At 32.9% G+C, this 21,797-nt stretch overlaps 2 protein-coding genes across 2 annotated transcripts; both read right to left on the reverse strand.

The window, feature by feature from the left end:
* Nucleotides 1–880: 880 nt before the first annotated feature.
* On the reverse strand, nucleotides 881–8,166 carry LOC111009066 (P-loop containing nucleoside triphosphate hydrolases superfamily protein). Its single transcript, XM_022281998.2, has 13 exons — nucleotides 6,515–8,166; nucleotides 6,231–6,408; nucleotides 5,741–5,853; nucleotides 5,529–5,627; nucleotides 4,967–5,036; nucleotides 4,424–4,479; nucleotides 3,266–3,316; nucleotides 2,697–2,801; nucleotides 2,367–2,411; nucleotides 2,160–2,265; nucleotides 1,790–1,986; nucleotides 1,500–1,586; nucleotides 881–1,377 (listed from the first exon to the last, which is right to left on the reverse strand). Exons 1-13 carry the CDS (start codon nucleotides 7,910–7,912, stop codon nucleotides 1,207–1,209), a joined length of 2,676 nt encoding a protein of 891 aa, XP_022137690.1. The 5' UTR covers nucleotides 7,913–8,166; the 3' UTR covers nucleotides 881–1,206.
* An 840-nt stretch (nucleotides 8,167–9,006) lies between these two features.
* On the reverse strand, nucleotides 9,007–14,945 carry ALDH12A1 (aldehyde dehydrogenase 12A1). The gene is made up of 16 exons (XM_088121948.1): nucleotides 14,756–14,945; nucleotides 14,250–14,344; nucleotides 13,936–14,039; nucleotides 13,729–13,796; nucleotides 13,510–13,567; nucleotides 13,300–13,413; nucleotides 12,723–12,806; nucleotides 11,740–11,844; nucleotides 11,486–11,599; nucleotides 11,103–11,234; nucleotides 10,924–11,013; nucleotides 10,672–10,761; nucleotides 10,355–10,564; nucleotides 10,054–10,164; nucleotides 9,623–9,702; nucleotides 9,007–9,553 (listed from the first exon to the last, which is right to left on the reverse strand). The coding sequence occupies exons 1-16, from the start codon at nucleotides 14,830–14,832 to the stop codon at nucleotides 9,415–9,417; spliced, it is 1,671 nt and encodes a 556-aa protein (XP_087978074.1). The 5' UTR covers nucleotides 14,833–14,945; the 3' UTR covers nucleotides 9,007–9,414.
* Nucleotides 14,946–21,797: the final 6,852 nt, after the last annotated feature.

The following is a 21,797-nucleotide window of genomic DNA, read 5'->3' on the forward strand; positions in this document are numbered from 1 at the left end:
AGGAAACTAAGAGAGGTAATTGAAATTGATGGTCAAGGAGATAAAGATTCAGAGTCACTTGACCCATTTGTTGCAAAATGTAATCTAATGTGTTTTTTTTTTTGGGAGAAAGAGTAATCTAATGATTCTTCATGATGTGAAAATAATAAAATTATACATTAACCTATGTGTAAAGAGGGTAAGCGAATTTTCAAAAAATTAAGGGAAAAAGAAAAAGAAAAAAAAAGTAAGTGTATTAAGTAGGCGTTCAAGCGTACTGAAAAAAAAAATGCAAGTTGAAATAGAAAAAAATCTATGAAATTGATCAAATAAAATTAGTTTATTTGGTTTAAACTTGAAGTATACATATTATACGATTTGACCACACACCGATCAATTCAACAAGAGTCAATTTAATTGTCTAAAAGTCGATATTAATTTTGGGAAAAAAACGGTTAGGTATAGGTTAAATTTATACATGCTGTGACTTAAAATATTCAGCAGTAATTGACATATACTCCAACCATGAGTTGTGTGTTCGATCTCCCACTCTACATGTTGTACTAAAAAAACATGGTGTGACTCATGTTTTAACCCTCTTAACTAAGCCCCAATTTAATCTTTTTAAATACATGTTAAAACAAAAAAATATTATAAACCTAACCTTTATGCCTTTTAATTTTCTTGGACACATTTTTCTTACAAGATATTTAGGCTTTATTACATTTGTGATTATTCAAAATTAAAAAAAAAATCATCATTAAAAGAGAATTTCCCTAGAAACTTTCCATGGAAAACTACCGAGAGAAATCTCGCTCCAATCCCTGTAAAATTTTATCGACAATTTTGCAGGGACGGGCAACGAAATAGGTGAGGGCGGGGTTGGGGAAGACAATAAGAATGAAAATCACTAAAATTGGGATAATTATGCAAATATCATTTGGCGGATGTAATTTACAATGATGAATGAAGCAGTTTTAGGAGACAAATAAATGGAACGAAAAAGCATTGTTATTGGTTACACGAACTCTGACCAGCAAAAATGGCGATCAAACCATAAGATGGGAGTAGAAAAAAGTTACCATCTTCATCAATTCAAACATCTCCCACTGCGCTGCCCTACACACTGACACTGAGCCACCATATTTCAATTCAAGGGGACAAAATGTCAAAAAAAATGGGCAAACATTTTTTTGCTTTGCTTGTTCATGTTCTTCATCCCATTCCCTATTCATCGTCCCAATCAATTCCTATTCTCTGTCGCCTTTTGTCAAAAACCACCTTAAAGGATTCACTTTCTGCACGCAATCGCTCCTCGAATCTGCTGTGTCTCTTTGACTCACTGCTGTTTTGGGCTGTGCCCCCCACGTATTCTTCTACTGCTAATGGGTTCGATTTCTGCAATTTAACAGGTTACTTTAGTCAACTATTAAAAAAAAAATCACAAGTTCTTGAGCTCCACGACTCAAAAGACTGAGTTTGACAAATATTTTCATCAGAATGCAGTGTGAGTCACTAACCAGATTATATCCAGCACCAGGACCAATAACTAAAGATAATCTGTTTGCCTTTTTTGCAGCACCTATTGAAAATCCAGTGTTACCAACCTGGAAAAGAAGAGGAAGTTTTTTAGGGAATATGACACTGGTAATTTTTGTACATTCTGTGCAGTCTTATATTAAAGAAAATCCAGATTGATCCACAGATACACCGTTCAACTCTCACAGTAAGCAAAAATAGCAAAGTTTGTATACTTCTTTGAGCAACTACAACCACTAATGAAATGAATAAGATGTGACAGAACACAAACCTGGTCCATCCAGCGCACGGATTTTCCTTCTTTGGCATATGCTTGAATGAGGCCAGAGAGAGCATTTGCATGACCATTCAGGCCATCAGTTCTCTCTGTATCATCTTCATCCAAATCATTTGACCATTTACTCCTACCTAACTCTTTTACTTCCTCTCTCACATGGTCTGGTTCTGCATCCCATCTCTTCCCATCATCTGCAGATCAAAAAACAAAATACAAAAGTAAATGAGATGAGAGAAGACACTACTTATGAGTCAAACCTGTGATGATGTGCTGTTAGCCTAGGCTAATTGATGAACAAATTTAAAATACCAGATGAACTTCAGATAAACGCATATATTATTTTTTTCATGAAATGCTACTATACCTTCAGAAGCATCATCTCTTAGTGGAGGTGACGCTGTCTTCTCGGACTTCGTTTCTTGAAAACTAGGCAGACTATCATCATCTCCATCTTCCATGTCCATGTCCACCTGGCAGACAGACATGACAGACATAAATTTTTCTAGAACTCGGAACTATATAGTACAAGATTATTTCATAACTTTATTACAAAAAAGAATAATACAATTACCTCCTGTATTCCACTTTCATTAAGGTCATCCCCATGGCACAAAGACTGCAAGTCGTCACAATTCAAAAAAGAACTTTCATTACAGGTAAGAAGTTGCCTTCCTGTCTATCGAACTATCAAATTGATAATTTCATTCCTTTCCCAAAGTTCTTGTCATTAGTGCATCAGAATGAAATTTGCATGCTTTCTGACTTTTTAAATTATTGCACCAAAAAACTGACCATAACCTTTAATGCCCTCATCATCCAACGCATCTCGAGAAATTGAGGGGGAAACAACACAAGTAGGTTCAAAACAGATGACAAAACCTTGTACTTTATTTAAACAAACCTTGATGTCCAATTGTAAGTATAAAGGCGGAGCTTCTTCCCATTGGCTAGCCATCTTTTGTATATCATCAAGGTTAAATCCATGCACGTTCCTTGCTGCACAGCCCTAAGTTCCCATAAAAGAAAACATCTTAAGAAAGATTGTCCCTGGTTTTCGATTGATATGACCTCAATTCTAGTATAACAGAACACGTGGAATCATAAAAAATAATTTTAATTTGTTACCAGGATGTGGGACTGAATTAAATTAATTAGAAATTATCAGTAATTAAAGAACGGAGGCATAGTTATTGCACCATAACCGTACATAATGGAGACAGAAACTGGAAAGGAAATATAATTTTGAAGTTAACACTCCTTTTGATAAGTCCCCTGTATCTAAAAAAAAGCCGAAGTACTACTTATAATAGTTTCTTTAAATCATCACACTTTGTTAGACCGTGGTTCTCCAATACTACTTTTGTACCCTCCCTCCACTGAAACTAAGTTTCAAAGTTCAATTCAGTAGATAGAAAGGGGAAAGTCCATGAACACCAATAAATAACAGCAGATAGAAGGAGAGAGACTTACTGCAGGGTCCCTATACGTAGCTTCCAAAATGTAAACTTCATAGCCCGAATTCTGGCAAGAGATCAAGAAATAATAAGAAAACAAACAGTAGACAGCAAAGTCTACATTTCACATATTAGTTTCTTATTGATCATCCAAATGATTAAATATGATGGTTTATTTTCCTTGGAATAAACAAGGACAAATATAATTCACATATTATAATCTGAAAGTGGCCATATCTCCTTGTATGGAGCAGCAAAGTCACGTAGAAAAAGGAAACTACGATCTTCCTTGGTCTCCTGCGACCTTTTTATAATTAAAAAAACATGACGCGATTTGGAAACTACCAAAACAAATCCCAAATATTAAGGACTTGCAAGGCAAAAAAGAAGTGCTCTAGCATTGAGTATTACACAATTGACAAGATTTGGTCTATCAAAAGGAAGCAATGAAAGTACCATTAACACTGCAGGCCAAGAACCATAAGCATCCAAGTATATTGAAACATTACATAAAATCACATTAAAAAATAAAATCATAATTATTTTTGGAACTGGAGAACGCTTTTCGATATATTGACAAGTTATAAAAAAATCCAAATCCACTCCTACGGAGTGTATGTAAAAGTTCCCTATTGGAATTCATTGCAAGTGGAGAATAAATACAAAATGAGCTTAGATAAAATACTCCAGGAAGATACATGAAATCAATTGCGAGCATCCAGAATGACACTACAAAATGCAACAACAAAAGCACATAAAGCATTTTTAACCCGTATGGACATCTAAAATTAAAAATGAATATTTTCAGGCGATGGGCTATAAGCCCTTGGATTGAGTCCAAAGCAAAATCCACGTGAGAAGTAGATTCAATATGCAGAAAAAAAAATTCCTACAGCTTCAAGTTGTCTCAGCAGCATGAAAAATATTGTGACCAGGACTCAAATGTAGATAGAATAAAATATAGCCTACATCAACATCGGTTTTGAAACAATCATCTCGGCCTTTTATGCTGTCAACCTGAGCCCTACATATTCCAAACTAATTACTAAAGTCACCATGCACAATCCCATTGCATAACTTAAAACTTAAATAAATGACGTTGCCACCCACATTTAAGTCGCCACTTCAGTACACGACGGCTAGGGTTGTAAGAAAGAGAGAATTGAGAATATACCTTTCCAATTGCCCAAAACTGAGCAAAATCAGCTACCCGCAGATTGCGGTCATCCACTAAGACGAGGCACACATACCACCAACAAAAGGATCAATTGCCGAACAAACTGCATGTGTAGTTAGTGAAAAGGAATGCAGTGGCGTTGGCACTGCATCACCACTAAATCTAAAATCAAACTTGGATTACTTAACTAATGCATGTCTTAAGAAGCCATCGAGACTAGGAGAATTGTTTACATTTTTTAACCATTTTAGGTGCCTAAGGTATAGTTTATCTGGTAAACCATGCCACCACTTTTTATGCTACTACAGGCATGGGAAATGATGAGCTGAATACTAAACTATGCACCAACAATTTCGAAACAGGAATTCACAAAAAAAGTCAAGTCACCACATTAAGTACAAAATTCACAATAAAGGGTCACTGGCTTCACTTTGAAATACCTCAAACTTAAAAATGGTTCAGAAATAAAGTTAGAATGATAGAAAAAGAGTAGGATTGTATACAATTATTGTGAGATTCTAACGGGAGGAGAGTTCATACCAATTACAAAGGTGAATACCCCCTCCTCAAGGGTCTTCTTGAATGCTTTCAACATGCTTGACCGATAAGCCTGACAAAAATATACCATTATCAGATATCGTCTCAGAAAGATGTTTAAAAACGTAATGTTTTGCAGCACTTAAAAGCTATCTCCTAATGAATATAACAGATCATGATTCATAAGTTTAGTATCTTATGGGAAATAGGCATATTACAGCTGTAATGTACCAATATCAATGGTTCACATTATTATTGCATTGGTCTGTTAGCTATCATGTCACACCGAAAATGATAATGAAACCATATTTGCAACTAACGTTTGAAGCAACAGCTATAAAATGCAACTACCTAGCAGCCAAAGAAAATATGGAGAAAATGCTACATGCACCATACATCATGCCAAATAGGTTCCACCACAAAACACAAGGAATATACGGTCTTGACCAAAATACAACTGATAATTGGCTCCGTAAATAAATAAGTCAAATATAGGCATAAAGAACATACAGGAGCATATGCATAAAATGGCATTCCCTATATCATCAGTTACATATTTACATACCTCTTCCATTTCAGGTTCATAACAATATTCCATGACCTTCTTCACAATCGACTTCTTGCCTTTAACTGAATTTGATGGATTGGCATCACCTTCCTCAACCTGTCAGGAAAAACAAAAGGCAGTGCCACATAAAGTTTAGTAATAATAAAAATTAATTAATAATAACCAGTGTCAAAAGACTAATTACTAATTAGGATGAAAATCAGGCCTGCCTTTTCCACTTCTGTCATGAAGTAATCATCCATAGAATGTATACGAGGAGCATCACCACCATTTTCAACTTCAACGTCACGCAACATCTTCGCCAAATAGCTTTTTCCACTACCTGAAAACAACAGCAATTCTTAAGGTTCGTTCTTGAATTCAATATGTTCAGAGACTTTTTCCTATCCTTATCAGCAAAAGATATAATGACTCATTAAGTGCACAATTTGATTTAGATAAGCCATCTCATCACAATTAAGTTCCTACCAAGAAAATAATTTTTTTTTATATGAAACCAAGAAAATAATTTTAGTGAACTTTTTGATTTTCACCAGAGCAACTAAGGCAAATGATAATAAGAAAAGAAGCTATAGATGTAGGAAATTAAGCATGAAGAAAAATAAAGCTATCGTTTTTCTTTTCTTCACAAATACGGCAAAATGCCTGGCTTTGATCGTTCAGTTCTGAGTAATCAGGTGCAAGAAAAGAAAAATATACCTGGAAGCCCTCGGAGGATAACCACAATGTGATCGGGACGAGTCGATCGATGAGGTAGCTTGAATAAATGCGAAGCATCAATAACTTTGGGTTTAAGCGGAGGAAATTGCTTCAATCCAAAAGGTTTGCCATCTGCAGCAAACTTCTTATAAAACGAGGGGTGCACTGCCAGAGCATCCTAAAAAAAATTAAGCGAAGAGTTCCATGAACTATCTCCATAAAAGTTACAAATGCACCAAAAAAGCAATGCATGATAAAAAAAATACATATCAACTTCTTCGCACCTCCATCATAGGGCTCGAAGAAACATGAGGCACTGGTTTATTGTGGTGAAAGGAGCGTAGTTCAGGAACTGAAGAATATGTGGATGACGTTACTACTGAGCTACTAACAGGAACAGGAAACAGAGATGAAGATTTTGCCTGAGAAGAGTGTGCGTCCCAAGGCATAGGTGGTGGTGGGGAAGCAGGAAGAGGGGGTTGCTCATCAAAGAAGCGAGAATCTTCAATTGCGCTTCCATTTTCCAAAAACCTACCACCCCCAGAAAGCCGCCGAACGTATCCTGCACCAAAATTGAAGTTTCGAGTTCCATGATGAGCATTTCCTTCGAAAACCTCACATCCCTGCGACGGAAACTGCCTCGTATGAATTGGGTTCATCTCAAAGCGATGGGGCAGCCGATGGTCACGATCAAGAACGTTCATTTTGCTGTTATTTGTATCATCCATCCAGAGAAATGCATGCCGATTATCAGAATAGTGCGATTCGTCTCTGATAGTGAGATAGCTGTCTTCGGTGGCTTCAGGAGGAACAGGGTGTGGCATATGCTGAGCACCCCAATGGCCTCCAACGTGATCATATCGAGAATGTGAAAATTCTTCATTTTGGGTGGATCGCCGTGCGTCAATTCTGTTTCCAGATGCTGCTGCCGAATGATTCAATTCGGACCAAAGACCTTCCCCACCATTCTGGAATTGTCTTGCAGGAGCCAAATTACCTTCCTCGTGAAAGTACTGACTTCTTCCATCATTAATCCCATTATCCGAATCACTTTTGCCACCAAGGAAGCGGCCGACTTCCTCCGGGTCCCCAGATCCAGACTTGCTGAAATTGCCCTCGAGCGCTGAACTCTCGCAATTAGAACCCAAATTCGTTCTGGGCAAGGAACTAGAACCACCTTCAAGCGGCCCATTCGATGCAGACCCATGGTCTCGAATCAACTTCAACCTGCGCTCGTCCTCGAACGAACTCCTGGAGCTCTTCCGACCAAGTTCATGAACAACCCCGTCCGAGCCCACATCATCAACCCTCGGTCTCTTGTAGCTTCTTTCAGCGTCGTTTATAAACTCATTGCCGCCGTAATCATAAGGTGGCGGCAAAAAGCCTTCTCTATGAGGATGAAACGGGACATGCCCGTAAGAATTCCTAAACCACGGCCTCTGATCTGCGAAACCATCGTCAGGATTTCCCATGGACGGGCGCGGCATTCCCATGGGTAAACGATGCGGGTCGAAACCGGGTCTTTGGAAAGAGGGATCGGGCCCCAACGGATACCTAGGGTTTTGGTTGAAAGATGGATGGGGAGGGCAAAAGGGGAAGTGGGGCATCGCACAAACTGGACAGACAGTGCCTTGAATTGGCCTGGGATGCCATTGTTGCGGATGGTGGAGGTTTTGATCCATTCTCAAACTCAATCTTGCGAACAAATTTAGAAAGAAAAAAAAAAGATAATAATAAGTCAGATAACCCCAGTGAAAATTAGGGTTTTAAACCCTAGATTTTAATGATTCGAGTGAAGAAGATGAAGAAGAGGCAGCTGCTGGCCTGCCACAAGAAGCCACGGCCATGCGACCTGAGCTCAGACGAGAAAATTTGGGAAGACAAAATCGGTGCCACTGTTAGCGGGAGATCATTAAGATCTATATATATACTCTCCATGATCGAATCAGTGAATGAAAAATTAAATAGATTTTGTAATACTATATAAAAATGAATACATTGATATGGATTTCGCGGTTATCAAATTAAATCGACCCATATTAATTAAAAAAAAATCGACTGAAAAATGGTTTTTCTGTGTGTCTTGTACAATCATGTATAAATTAAGACGTAGATTCGAACAGATAAAAAGGAAAAATTATAAAAATAATACATTTATATGGAATGTTTTAATTATAAAGAAATAAAACTTTATAAATAATTAATTATTATCAGAAAATATCAAAGTCAATTTCAAATTCTCACCCTAAATGGTAACAATAATATCCTAAAAATATAATAAATTTAAATATAGGAAATTATTAATTATTATCAACAAGGACTTTTAATAATTGACTGATTTAAAATGGTAAATTATTGTGATATTAAGTACAGTTTTTAAAACCCTAAGAAAGCACAATATATATATATATATATATATATATATATATATATAATATAATATAACTAATTATAAAATTGTCATTTTCTGTAAAAACAGATTTTTTTCCTTTTTTTTTATTTTTCTTTTCAAATTCCTCATTGTTCCCAAGTGTTTGGGATCCTAGTATATTTCTAGACCACTTTAAAAAATGTAAGATTTTTCATAGAAGCTTTAATGTACAAGAGCTAAATTCATAAATCATAAAAACAGTAAGAACTATAGTTTCAAATTATCAAATAACTAATGAATAATGAACTAGTTCTTTTTTTTTCTTTTTTTTTTTTTGACATCACGAACTAGTATTATTAAAACATAGTATCGATAGCAAAAATATATGACTAGTAATGTAATTCCTAACATTAAAATCGGTTGATTTACTCCTTTTATATATTTGAGTAACAAAGCAAGATATTTAATTGAATAAAGTTCGATGTTGTTTCTTAAAAGCAGATAAAAGCCAAGAAGAGAAATTTTGAATGATTTAAATTGTCTTTGCCCTTCAAACAACACACTTTCATGGCAGTTTGGGAACTTGAAGGGACACTACCCTTGATTGTCTCCCCAATATTATTGGGTGGGACAGGAAAACTCGATACCTAGTGGAAAAAGGACTTATTTACAGCATCTTCAACGGGTGAATCATACCAATCTCTTTGATGAAGGCCTTTTTATTTATCTGCAGCTACAAAACTGTCATGGACTCCGCTGCTTCTAGTAGGGACAGGCGGGAGACGGGCCATCAGGGCCTACTTCACTCACATTTTAAGTTGCTTGTGGGGTTGCCCAATTCAATGGCAAGCGGCCAATGTCATATATGATCTCCCTATGGCAAGACCAAACGAGTTTGATCGCTTCTGGAGTCCCGATACCTGCACCTCTGGGGTCTCCAGCTGGTCCAAACCTAAACAAAAAAACTTTCTTAGCCACTACTATCAACTACTAGTAGTTAGGGAGAGCTGATCAAACTTACCAGTGGTTCTGCGGAGCTCCAGTTGTTCTCGCTCGCAAACCAGCATATGTCGTTCCATTCACAGTATTTCCGATAACTTCCTGCACAGTTAACAAGTTGCTATAGTATATCATGCTTGAAAGCAACAACAGCAGCAAGTTCATGGTCGCAACCATATCTCCACTAGCATATATGAATTTAACAGGGGAGAATCTTCTCGGTCTTTCAACTCGAATGCCATGTTAATTGGGTAGCAGTAAGAATTATGATGGAGTTTAGACCATTTTCAAGGAATATTTCTATCAATTTATAACAGAAAATATGGTACCAAATGGTAGATTAATATGAACGACCATCAGAAAACAATGATTATAGTTTTGTTTTGTCGAGTCAGGTCAGTCAGTAGACTCATGTTAAAATGGAAGTAAGAAATAGGGAATCATCAAACGTACCTGCAGAAAAAGAGGGTCATTTGAAACAACAGCTGCCGTTAGATGAGCATGCATCCGCTCAAGAGCATCCAACACTACTGAAAGTTGATTTCTCTTATATTCAGTAATAATCTGCAAACATTGGCAACAAACTGATTCTAAAAGTGTTCGCACCAAGTCAACTGCCTCAAATTTTGCTTCCATCCATAGATCTATGATTCTTAAAATATGTTTATGAACATCGTAGACACCCTTAGCTACAAAAATTTGACTTCCAATGTTGAAAAACTTTCAACATAATTTATTTTTTCTTCCCGTTTACCTGGAATGGTCCAAAAATTTCTTTAGTCACAAGCTCGGAATTGCCATCTTTCATCATCTCTTCTAGTGGAATATACACTGCGGTGGGTTTCAGAGCACCATATATAGGTGGAATGGAATGATTTTTAAGAGGTTCACCTCCAAAGAGTAACTTTGACCCAGGTATCTTGAGCAATTTATTCATGTGATCCAACATCACTTCGTTAGTAACCTGCAACAACCAAAAAATAATGAAGCAAAGGACAAGGACTTTTATTCTGCTCATTGCATGTGATCATAATATCATCCGCATAGAAACAATGAGAGTAGCATTTATACCGTAAGAACTGGGCCAATTGTCAAATCTGTCAATTTCCTTCTCTCTGCAAGATTCTTTATCTTTGAAATAAGTGAAGTTGTAGACCAGTTCTGTGCAATGGTGAAAAAAATGATGTCATCAAAAAAAAAATATATTGAAATTGAAAGACTTAAAATCATGGGCAAAAACTAAAGATCTACACCGATAGATGGAATAAGAAAAAGAATATGAAATTTAGTATTCGAAATAAATACTAAAACAAAGCATCAAACCTCATGCATGAACAGTATTGATTGTGCCGAGCACTTCTGACCGCTACAAGCATATGCATCTTGATCACAAACCCATGCAACATAATCCTCCTGCAGTTCAAAACCAAAAAAAGTAAGAAATAAAATTGATGTTTTACACGGATGCAGGAAAAACTATCGCAAACCGTATAGCTAATGACCTCTTGAACGTCTGGCCCTAAGATTTTCCAGTCAAATCCTGCATCTTCCAATTTAATGCGGCCCTTCAAGTCAACGGCCAACTTATCTGCCACCCTTGAGCTACCAGTGAAAAGAGTCATCGATGGATTTGCCTAAAGAATTTTTAGGATCACTCAGGCCAGGCCATAAATCTAATATGTCTAAACCATCTTTAACGATGGAAAAATGTAAAATTTATATAAAAGAAAATTTCATCTAGGGTGGTCGAATATGGTTAGAGAAAATAAAACCTTCAAACCATATTAGCCAATAAAACTTTCAAACCATAGAACCCAGCAACAAAGTTCTGCATCGAACTATAAAATATTTCGTGACAATGTTTGGTGTAAGCTTAAAAATTTACCTCAATCAGTAACTTGTTCATTGTCTTCCCATCACAATTTATAAAATCTAAGTCTTCCAGAGGTAGGCCACAATGGTGAAGCAATCGAATCATTTGCTCCATAACTATGCTCACCTACAAAATATTAATATTTCCTTTCGTAATTACTTTATTTTATATGTTCAAACTATACAATTCTTAATCTATATACCTCTCTTACACAAGCATAATGTTATTTTCTTATTCTGCAGATATAGTTAATGTTGCAATTGTACCTTGCTATCAACTTTCAAAACGGGTTTGTTGCCCATGTAAAGTGCACCCATCAGCTGAAGTAGTGGAATTTCTAGGGGGAAGTTAAAAGGAGTGATGATTGCAACCTGCAAATGATTACAAATTTTTTTCTGTAAGATACCTCTATTTCATTGATGATAATGAGATTTACAGAAAGTTCCAGAGGCTGGATTACAAAAATATCTTCCAATTATAGGCGAGATCACAAATTGTAAGTGAAAATAATAACATTGGAAAAACAACACACAATCTAGAGAAATACGAACATGAATCAAGAGTTTACCATCAACCTCTAAAATTAAACATAATTGCTATAAATATAAATAAACTCAAGGCCGGCCTAAGACCTTATGCGAAATCTATATTTAGCTTTAATATTTTAAACAAAATTTATATTTACTTTAATTTTATATCTCTTAACCATGTGTCCTTGTCATTTTATATTCATCTATATTTATTTTCCGTTAGTAAACTTTTACAGTTTACTACCAATTTTATTATATAAAGGACTGGCCTAAACCAATTTGGAGCTTTGGTAGATAATGGATCCTATAAAATTATAAGGTCTTGCCTCATTTGTCTATAACATAAAACGCCACGGAGTAAACCCTCTCATTGGTTAAACAATAGTATTTATATTTTGGGCAGCCTAAAGTATACGATCAAGATATTGCTGCTTTCTCACGTGGATGATACAAAGGTACAACAGTTGATTTTCGGTTTTCTAATGAAAGTATCATTTTTTCTCCAAAAAGAATATATATATATATCCCCATGTATGTTTTAGTTTGTTGAAATAACTTTTTTTAATTTTTTTTATTGAAAAAATTAAAGTGAACCTTCTTAAATATTAATCATCATACAACAACATAATGCATCAAATGAAATAAATAAAAGGAAGTCCAATATATTGATCTAAATTTTCAACTTTTTATGTAAGAGATGTCTAAAAATGCTTCCTTACAGGACCATAGGGCCAACGAAAACCATGACTTTGTTGTCCAAGATGATCTCCAGGTACTGCAAAAGACCTTGCCAAGAAGCGAACCTGCAAATAAATGAAACAGGAACAGCAAACCTTCACCATAATACCTCACTAATCAAGCATTCTATGTGACAAATTCCTAGTTGATGACATTTGTCATCTGAACTCGTTTGGTTGAGTACATTTCATCCATTATGATAGAAGCAATAAAATATTGGTAGCTATCGAATGGATGCCTAAAATCATATTTGTGAAAAGTAAACTACAATAATTTTATTAGTCATAGTCGCCTTATTTATTTGCTACTATATATAAATTATATAATAATAGATGTATATAAAAACAACTGCAACACATGTAATAAGGATTCAACACTAATAAAGCTAAGGAGCTTAAAAAAAAAATAATAATAATAATAACTTCCATAGAAAAAATGAAAAAAACAAGTGGAAAATATCCTAAATATTTTATCCTCTAGAGAAGTCTTTGAAGAGTCTCTATTCAAGTTTCCCGCACATTATGTTTGAAAATATGGCCGGAACATTTTGAACCTTACCTGATCGCCAGAGAAGTTCTTTAGAAACTTTGCAGTAACCTTTACTTCAGCAAGAGCTTGTTGATAACTTTTCGGAGAAACTCTTTGAATCAACCTAGCGAAGAAGTCAGACACCTGCAAACCATGGAATGTCATTTATGTCCAGAAAGCAAGAGAGAAAAAAAAAAAAAAAAAAGCAAGAATAAAAATCCTTAAAAAAAATTATCTCACCCCAGTCATGGAGAGCAATGTAGCAGCCCGAGAAGATACATCTCCATACAAAAGATATCTGCAAAAATGGCAGTTACTACATCTTTTTTAACAAATGAAATAAAGTATTTACATTAATCCGTACAAAACATAATATTGAATGACAATTTAGCACAACCAAAGAGGCAACGAGGGAACAATTAAAAATAAACTGAATAAGAACGATTTATTTATAAAGACCTCTCAGGCGATTTGAAAGGATTGTGTAAGCCATGCTTTGGGCATTTGGACAGGCTGTCCACAAATGGCTGCAAAAGCAATAGACAAAGTTAAAGCAAGCAGATTTTTAAGGAAAGAAGCAGGGGTAGTACACCAAGAATAAGTTGTTTTAAGAAAAAAAATAAATAAATGGTTGGTAGACTGAAACACAGGACATAAATGTCGTACATCAATTTCTGTTTCATTCACGTCGGCAACTTTGATGAATGGTTCTCCATTTAAAGGATCCAGAATAGTATTCCAACTTGAAGATCCAATCCATCTACCCTGCACTAAAATTAACATATATTGTATCAACATTCCTGTTATTGTGCTTGAAATTCATGATACATTGTGAGTTAACATGAACTGAGTATTTAAAAATTAAAAAACGGGTCAACGAAAACAAAGAAAACGGCTAAAAAATAACTCTTGAGCATTACAATCTTATCATATCAAATCCATATACTAATGGGAGAAATGATAACAGTAACATTACCCACCCAAGTTGGACACTTCTGCTGGCTTAGAGCCTGAAATTTTATCTACTGCTTCTACCGTTGAAAAATCAAAAGGACGTTCCCAAGGAAATTCACAGCTTCAAGAATAAAAATGGAGTTAAAAAAAAAAAAAACAATCTGATGCCATAAACAAAAAAAGCAGCAAATGAACTCTACACAAAAAAAAATAATAAAATAAGAGTACCAATTCTGCTTCATGCATGCTTGGATCTCTTGCTTTTTCAAAAACTGAATATTTATTCTAAACCCATCCCACTTATAAATGGATAGATGTTTTGGGAACTGTTTTGAAATTGGATTACAAAAATTGATTGAATTTATACAGACAGTACTTTGCATGTGGCTATCAACAGAAAAATCACCAGAAAATGGGAGCGATTCGATTCGATTAGATTCAATCAGTTCTTAATAAAAGGCACAATGAAATCCCCACCATTTTGGGCAAAAACAATTGGAGATTGGATGGGTGAATCATGATAGATCTTTACCGGAGGCTGGCGGATGTGCGGAAAAATCGTGTCTGTCGATACAAAAACTGAGATAAACCTGGCGAAGTTATCCGCATCCTGAGAGATTGAGATTGAGAGATCGCAGCAAAATGGAGAGTTTTGTTCGATGGAAAAAAGAGAAATAGGGATTCTGACTTCCAACTTGACAGAAATGGAGGCCACTCCCACTACTACTCCCAATTTTGTTTAGGTATATTTTTTTTTTCACTTTCCAAATTTGAATTAAAATATTAAATAAATAAATAAAATTCTTGAAACTATTATAATTGGGATTCAATCACGGGTTGCAATTTCCATTAATCTGTGAATTATTATTTGATTTAAAATCACCTAATAGAAGGTTGTGTCAGATCATATTTAAATTTAAAGAAAAAATGTAACATGTGTTGATTTTTATATAATCTGGATTATATAACTTAAATAAATTACTATTTAATTATTTGTAATAGTTGATAGTTTTGAATTTTAAGTGTGAAACCCTAGATTTATATTTTAATGAACTAAATTTTGCAATTCATTCCATAGATTTTACAACCTAAGCCTAGTCCGGACCTTATTCATGCACATCTGATTAAGGTTTGATTTTAATCAAGTTTAAAATGGGTAGAAAATTAAGCATTTTGAATTCATAAGATTAGTGGTGATTAGAAACAAGGTTTAAAAAACTTACTACAAAAATGATATTGGGTGTAGGTGGAAAATTTTCATTTATTTTATTGGTTTTTTTAGTAAACATTCCAGACTTACCGCTCGAAAATAATTGTTGCCCAGTTTTGAGTTTTAACCTAAATATTTTATTGGTATCAGAACAGTCTTTGTAGTCCAATGATGTATATCGAAGAATTCCTCATGTCCACATCTACATCCACTCCAACAATACCACATCAACGCTCCAATCAATTAACCTCATCTCTATCCCTTATCGAGGAAAAAAGAACATGTCAATTACCAAGACTTGTGTGGCATATGTTGATTGATTTTTGTATTGCCACAGAGAAAACTGCCTCCATTTCCATACGGACAATAGAAGCATTAAAAAATGTTAAATTGGTTGATGACCCTTCTATGTTGGACTTCCTCAAGTTTGGGTGGGCTGGAGTAAGGATGGCATTATAATGGACTGGACCACTATTTCTTTTTATTTTTTTTATTTGATAATAAATTAATTAAAAATATTAAATTTATATATCTACATGCAAAATAAATATATAAAATACAAAGAACGTGGCTGCTATTTATTTGTTAGTATTCATGGTCAATCTTATATTTATTGACAAAAACATAACATAAATTATAGTAATTAAATAAATGTTATGTCATATTAGAGAACAAGATCGCATCAAGACAACAAATTTGTTTAAATTTTTTAATTTCAAAAGGAAAAAAAGAAAAAATGGACTTTAGTTGCTATTTATTTGTTCAAAATATCGATAATAAAAGTATTAGAATGTTAAATTGGTTTATGGGCCTCTAAAGTTGGACTTCCTCAAACTTGGGCCAGTAGTGAATGGGCTGGGGGAATGATGGCGTTATGCAGTGGTTCCATATGAAACAACACTATTTGTTTTTATTTATTTTATTTGATAATAAATTAATTAAAATTTTAATAAAAATATTAAATTTATATATGTACATGTCAAAATAGATAAAATACAAATAACATAGCTGCTATTTATTTGTTAGCATTAATAGTCAATCTTATATTTAACTTTTTATTGATAAGCTAACCACAAAAGCGTAACATAAATTATAGTAATGAAATAAATGTCATATTAGAGAACAATGTTGTCTAAATCAAGAAAAAAGAAAAAATGGAAACAAAAATAAGGAAAATGAAAAAAGAATGTTTGTGATTCTAATTTTGTTTCAATTTACAATTAAGTATTAAATATCCATTATTTTAACGATTTATTTTAGAAAATAGCATTAATTTTTTTTATGTAGAATTGTGTAATGCCCCTAGGCATTCTAAATTTAGCACTGTTCCCAAAAACATAAATAACACAAATAATTCAACAATTTTTTTAATTGACAGTTAATATTAATTAAAAACAAATCCAGTTTCTTCACTGTACCAAAATCTAAACCAGGTCTATAATTATATTTATATTTTTCCAATTTTCTATCGAGTATTAAATTATTCTAAAAAGAAAACAATTTTGACTGATATTTTTCATCATTCCAGAAATAAAATAATATATCAATTCACCTTTTCAACGACAACCTTCCCCCATTTCCCTTCCCATTCCCTTTTTCCAATAATCTCATATAATTAATTGTTTCTGTTTTTATTCCACTTGAAACCAACCCAAATATATATTCTGAAGAAAACAAGAGTTAAAAAATTTATTTTATTTCCAAACTGTCTAAAAATTAAAATTATAAAATTAAGCAAATTGGCTATCTCTGACTTTTTATTTTTCTTTATTTTAAAATGCCCATCATCTCTATAAAGCTAATTATTAACCCTATCTCATCGACTTGTCCACTCCATACATTAGTTTTACTTGGTGAATTTATTCTTAACATTTATTTTCACATTAAAACTCAAAATTTTATACTTTAGTATCAATTTATACCCCCTCGATCATACTAATTTTGACATATTTAAATTATTCGTCAAATTTATTGAAACAAGCTCAAACTAATTATCTATAATTTATTTCACGCGTAAAGAATATACGTAATCAACAACCATCCGTTTATTATTTTCATACAATAAAAATATCAAGTTGTTAATTGTCTCAGAATATTCCGAGACCAATTCTCAAGGGGTCGAGGTTCCAGCCGTACTTATAAGAAAATTATTCTTTTTTTGTTATGAGCAATATTTTTTCCACTACGTTAATGTTAATAAAATACAACTATTTATTTTTGTCAATAATTTGAGTGGCTTAAAACCCCCTCCAAGGGGTCAGGTCAGTCTTGAGACAAACGAGTCTAATAAATACCAAGTTGATGAAGGAAGTTTGAATTTTTTTTCTGTAGTAATTATTTTATTTGCATTGGCTTACCAGTCTGATTTGTCATTAATTTTTTTAATCGAATTTATGACGTGGGAATGTGATGGCTACTAATCTAAAAAAAGTCATAACATAGAATCTGTCTCCTTTGAAAATTATCCATTCTGGTTCTTTAAACGACAATTAAGTAAAACTTTTGTTAGATATATTTAAGGTTTATAGTTAAATAATTACTTAATCAAAGTCAAAAATGATGAAATTGTTAGTGTGATCAACCTTAATTAAGATGGAGTAAATTAATCCAAAGTCCAAAGGATGATTATTACCAATTTAATTATCACTCCCATATGTTATACAAATGTCCTCGGTAATAAATTTAAATCAACTCAAACAAATTACCGATTAAATGAAATCGTCCATTTTCGTTATTTTAACAAACGAAAGAAAATGTAATGTTAATGACAACTAGCGATCAATTAATTATTTAATTAAACAACAATTAATAAAATAAAATCCTAAAAGGAGAAACAGTATTTAATATTAAAGGTATTTAGGTGTACGATTTCAACTTTAATATTTTGTTGTGAATATTTAATGCAGTGACTTTGAAATACAGTTGATTGATTCATTAGTATTAAAGTAATTTATATATATAATATAAAGTTTGTAGTTTGCATGACTGATTGGTAATGAAATTGAAGGCTATTGACCACTTATTATTTTAATTAATTTGTATAGATCATGTTCTTATTAAACTAAACAATTTGCTAAAGTAAGACAATCTAAGAGATCAAAGATGATGGTAGCAATAACATCATTGACATTAAATTATTTATTATATTACATTGACCTAAGTAGGGTGCCTTGTGAAAACCTTCAACTCTCTCCCTCCCTCTAAATTAAAAACTTTGTGATAAAACAATTAATTTATACTAATATTGGGAGCTCCATAAATTTTGGCTAGATCAAAAAGTTCTTGACACTTTTTTTCTCTGTTTGGCAAGATCTACTTTCGTTTTATCAAAGTAGTATAATCTAAATAAAACTCAAAACTAAAATTCACTAACTCATTAATAAAAGTCACATTTATGCTCTTTAAAAATGAATATTTTTTAAAATTTTAAAATACGTATTAATTTTATGTCAAATAAATAAAGTATATTTTGATGTTTAATTGATTTGAAGTAAAATTAAAGAATTTGAATAGTTCAAGCAAAAAATTACTTCATCATCACTTTTACCCATTTTTTAGGATGATTTACCACACGATTTATTTTTCATATTACCATGTCAACCTAATGAGTATTATATTAATCAATAATTGAAAGCAAGCCGATCTATAATACGTATTAAATTGACCTAATCAAAATATTTAGAACCAACGAACATGCATGTTACATCCAAATAATTTAAATTTGATTAATTTTAACCTTAGTTTAATGGGACCGAGCCGTTGATTTTTATTTTCCCTACATTATGAAAAATTGGGGCATGTCGTTTCATTTTAAAATTTAAAATTTATTTGAAATTGGGCCATATGGTTTCATAAAAACTATACCATAAGTTCTCCCAAAAGTCTCTCTCAGTGTATGAATTTGACCTAAATCATTGAACTTTGACAGCCGACTTCAATTTTCTATATTATTTTGTTTTCCATGTGTTTTGGTAATTTGAACACACGAAAATCAAGATCATCTGCATTTTGTTCAACAAATTTCTTATTATTTTCCAACCTTTGAAAAATATAATCGAATTTATTGATAAAATTTTCCTTTACTTTTAGTATGGATTTGAATTCCCACCCAAAAAAGCTCGCAAATTTATTGATAAAAATTTGAAATATATGAAAATATAGAGACAAAAGGGTATGATTTAACATTAGTTTAATTGACACGCGAGCATATAAATTGTTTTCAACTATAATCCTATAATGGAAAGAAATTTACTACTAAATAATACAATTCACAACTTAATTAAAAATTGAAAGTGGGAGGGATTTGAATGAATCCTAATTAACAGTGTTAAATAAATTCAACTTTATGGGGATGGAATAACTATATGATTAATATATACAACTCATACATATATGTACGTTGATTAATTAAAAGTCTTCTCAATTCACTTGCTACTTTGCTATTAAAAGAAAAAAAAAAGGTAAATGTTGGGCAAGTTGGCTTTAAAGTCAAAATCCCAAACTTTAAGCTAAAATAAAATAATGTTATAATGATATATATTGACTTTATTTTAAATATACATATATACAGTGGCTTTAAGTTGAATAACACTTTAATTCTCATAATAAAATTATTTTTATTTATTTTCATATTTTGCATGGATATATACTCTCTCTTGTATAACTCGTGTGTACGCATATACGATTCTACGTTGAAATTTGAAATTTGAAGTATACACACGAGGAAAAATATTTCCTGAAAATAGCTACCGAAATTAATTATAAATCGTACCTAAAAAAGAAAAAAAAGTACTTAAAAATCGGAACTGATTAATGATTTCCACTCTAACGATTAAATAAAATTAATTAGTTGGGCTTTAAAATAAGAATAGTTGTTTTTGGAAAATAAAAGGATTAAAGATAGAATTTAAAGGCATTATATTATTTTAAGTTTGATGTGTTGTTTATTATTATTGTTTTAGAAATAAATAAAAGTCAAATGCATGGACCAATCAGTAGGGTTCCCAATACTGAAAATTTGACCTCACCGTTATTAAAATTGGTAGAGAGAGAGGGAGAGAGACGGGGAGGAGAAAAATAGGTCGACGGCGGTGGCACGCCGGTGGCTTAATCTGAGAATTTTGACCCTTCAAATTTAAAATAATCCACTTCTAATTTAATTTATTGCATTTTTTCACATATGAAACTTCCACCCTCCCTCTGTTCCCTAATCTTGCGGCTTATTAAACCTAACTCTCTCTCTCTCTTCAACTTTCATTTTCTAATATATTATATGGTTACATTTTGTTATGGTTATTTTGTTCCGTACTTTTGTTGAAATAACGATTTAGTTTTTGAATTTAGTCCGTAATGAGTTGTTCATAGTGATTTTTGACTTAGCTTGAGAAGTGAGAGAAGATTTAGTTAGGACTAAACTGGGTGACATAAAGAAAGATACCCGGACATTCAAGTTAGTAAGATGGTCAATCTAATGTTACAAATCGAGGTTGGATTGCCTTACATGAAGTAAGGATAATGATACTTCTATTTATAGGGAGTTAGGTGATAATGACGTCTGAACTGTTCAGTTGCGTGCTGTCGGAAAATTAGTTGCACAGGTCTCTAAAGTCGGAACATGATGTTGCCTTCAACAAAGTATAGAGTTTTACCGAGAGCTTATCGATCATCTTATGGTTGAGCTTCAAGGTTGGCCATTGTGCCTTAGAGGTTTCGAGGAAGAAGGGTATCTTAATATACTGATATTTTCTAGCTCTTCACGTGGCAAATTCATTTCTCCTCCCCAATAGAGAGTTAGTCATGTTGTTTTAAATTGTTAACAAGGAACATTCAATTTAGTTCAAGTAGTTTTAAAAATTGTAACAATTTAATCCCTACTGCATCAAAACTAAGTATTGCTTATTATTATGTAACAATTTAGTATTTGTAATTTACAAACACATTTAGTCTCTCATCAATTTATTGACTAAATCGTTTATAAACCATATACTATATGGATTATGCCTAAAACACTACCTGGACTAAATTGTTTTTCAATAACTAATTAATTGTTATTAATTTAAAAATACAAATACTAGTTAAATCGTTACCAACTAAATTCTTTTTTAACCCAATTTTATTCGTACATATAATCTTTTATATAACAACAATACTTATCTAACTCCGTATAGTTTTACTTTTGAACATGTGACCAATGAAAAACGTCGTCTATATCATCACCAATATGTGAGATTATATTCGCATCCGAACAAAAATTACAATTCAACAACTGATCAGCGGATGGATTTGTTCAAAATGCCCGTCTTTACTTGTCGGAGAAGAAAAAGGAAAAAAAATAAAATAAAAAGATTAGTTTTGGAGATATATA

This window comes from Momordica charantia, assembly GCF_013281855.1.
Source record: "Momordica charantia cultivar OHB3-1 chromosome 3 unlocalized genomic scaffold, Mcharantia_2.0 BLBB01000003.1, whole genome shotgun sequence".
Lineage (NCBI taxonomy): Eukaryota > Viridiplantae > Streptophyta > Magnoliopsida > Cucurbitales > Cucurbitaceae > Momordica > Momordica charantia.

What these genes read in the sequence shown, in the direction of transcription:
- LOC111009066 (XM_022281998.2), bottom strand. Translation starts at nt 7,912, where the DNA reads ATGGATCAAAACCTCCACCATCCGCAACAATGGCATCCCAGGCCAATT. An exon ending in CTTCGAGCCCTATGATGGAG is followed by an intron (nt 6,409 to 6,514) that starts GTGCGAAGAAGT and finishes AATTTTTTTTAG; the next exon opens with GATGCTCTGGCAGTGCACCC. An exon ending in ATGAACCTGAAATGGAAGAG is followed by an intron (nt 5,037 to 5,528) that starts GTATGTAAATAT and finishes TATTTTTGTCAG; the next exon opens with GCTTATCGGTCAAGCATGTT.
- ALDH12A1 (XM_088121948.1), bottom strand. Translation starts at nt 14,832, where the DNA reads ATGCGGATAACTTCGCCAGGTTTATCTCAGTTTTTGTATCGACAGACA. An exon ending in AAATTTTTGGACCATTCCAG is followed by an intron (nt 10,165 to 10,354) that starts GTAAACGGGAAG and finishes CAATGTTTGCAG; the next exon opens with ATTATTACTGAATATAAGAG. An exon ending in GGAGCTCCGCAGAACCACTG is followed by an intron (nt 9,554 to 9,622) that starts GTAAGTTTGATC and finishes TTTTTTGTTTAG; the next exon opens with GTTTGGACCAGCTGGAGACC.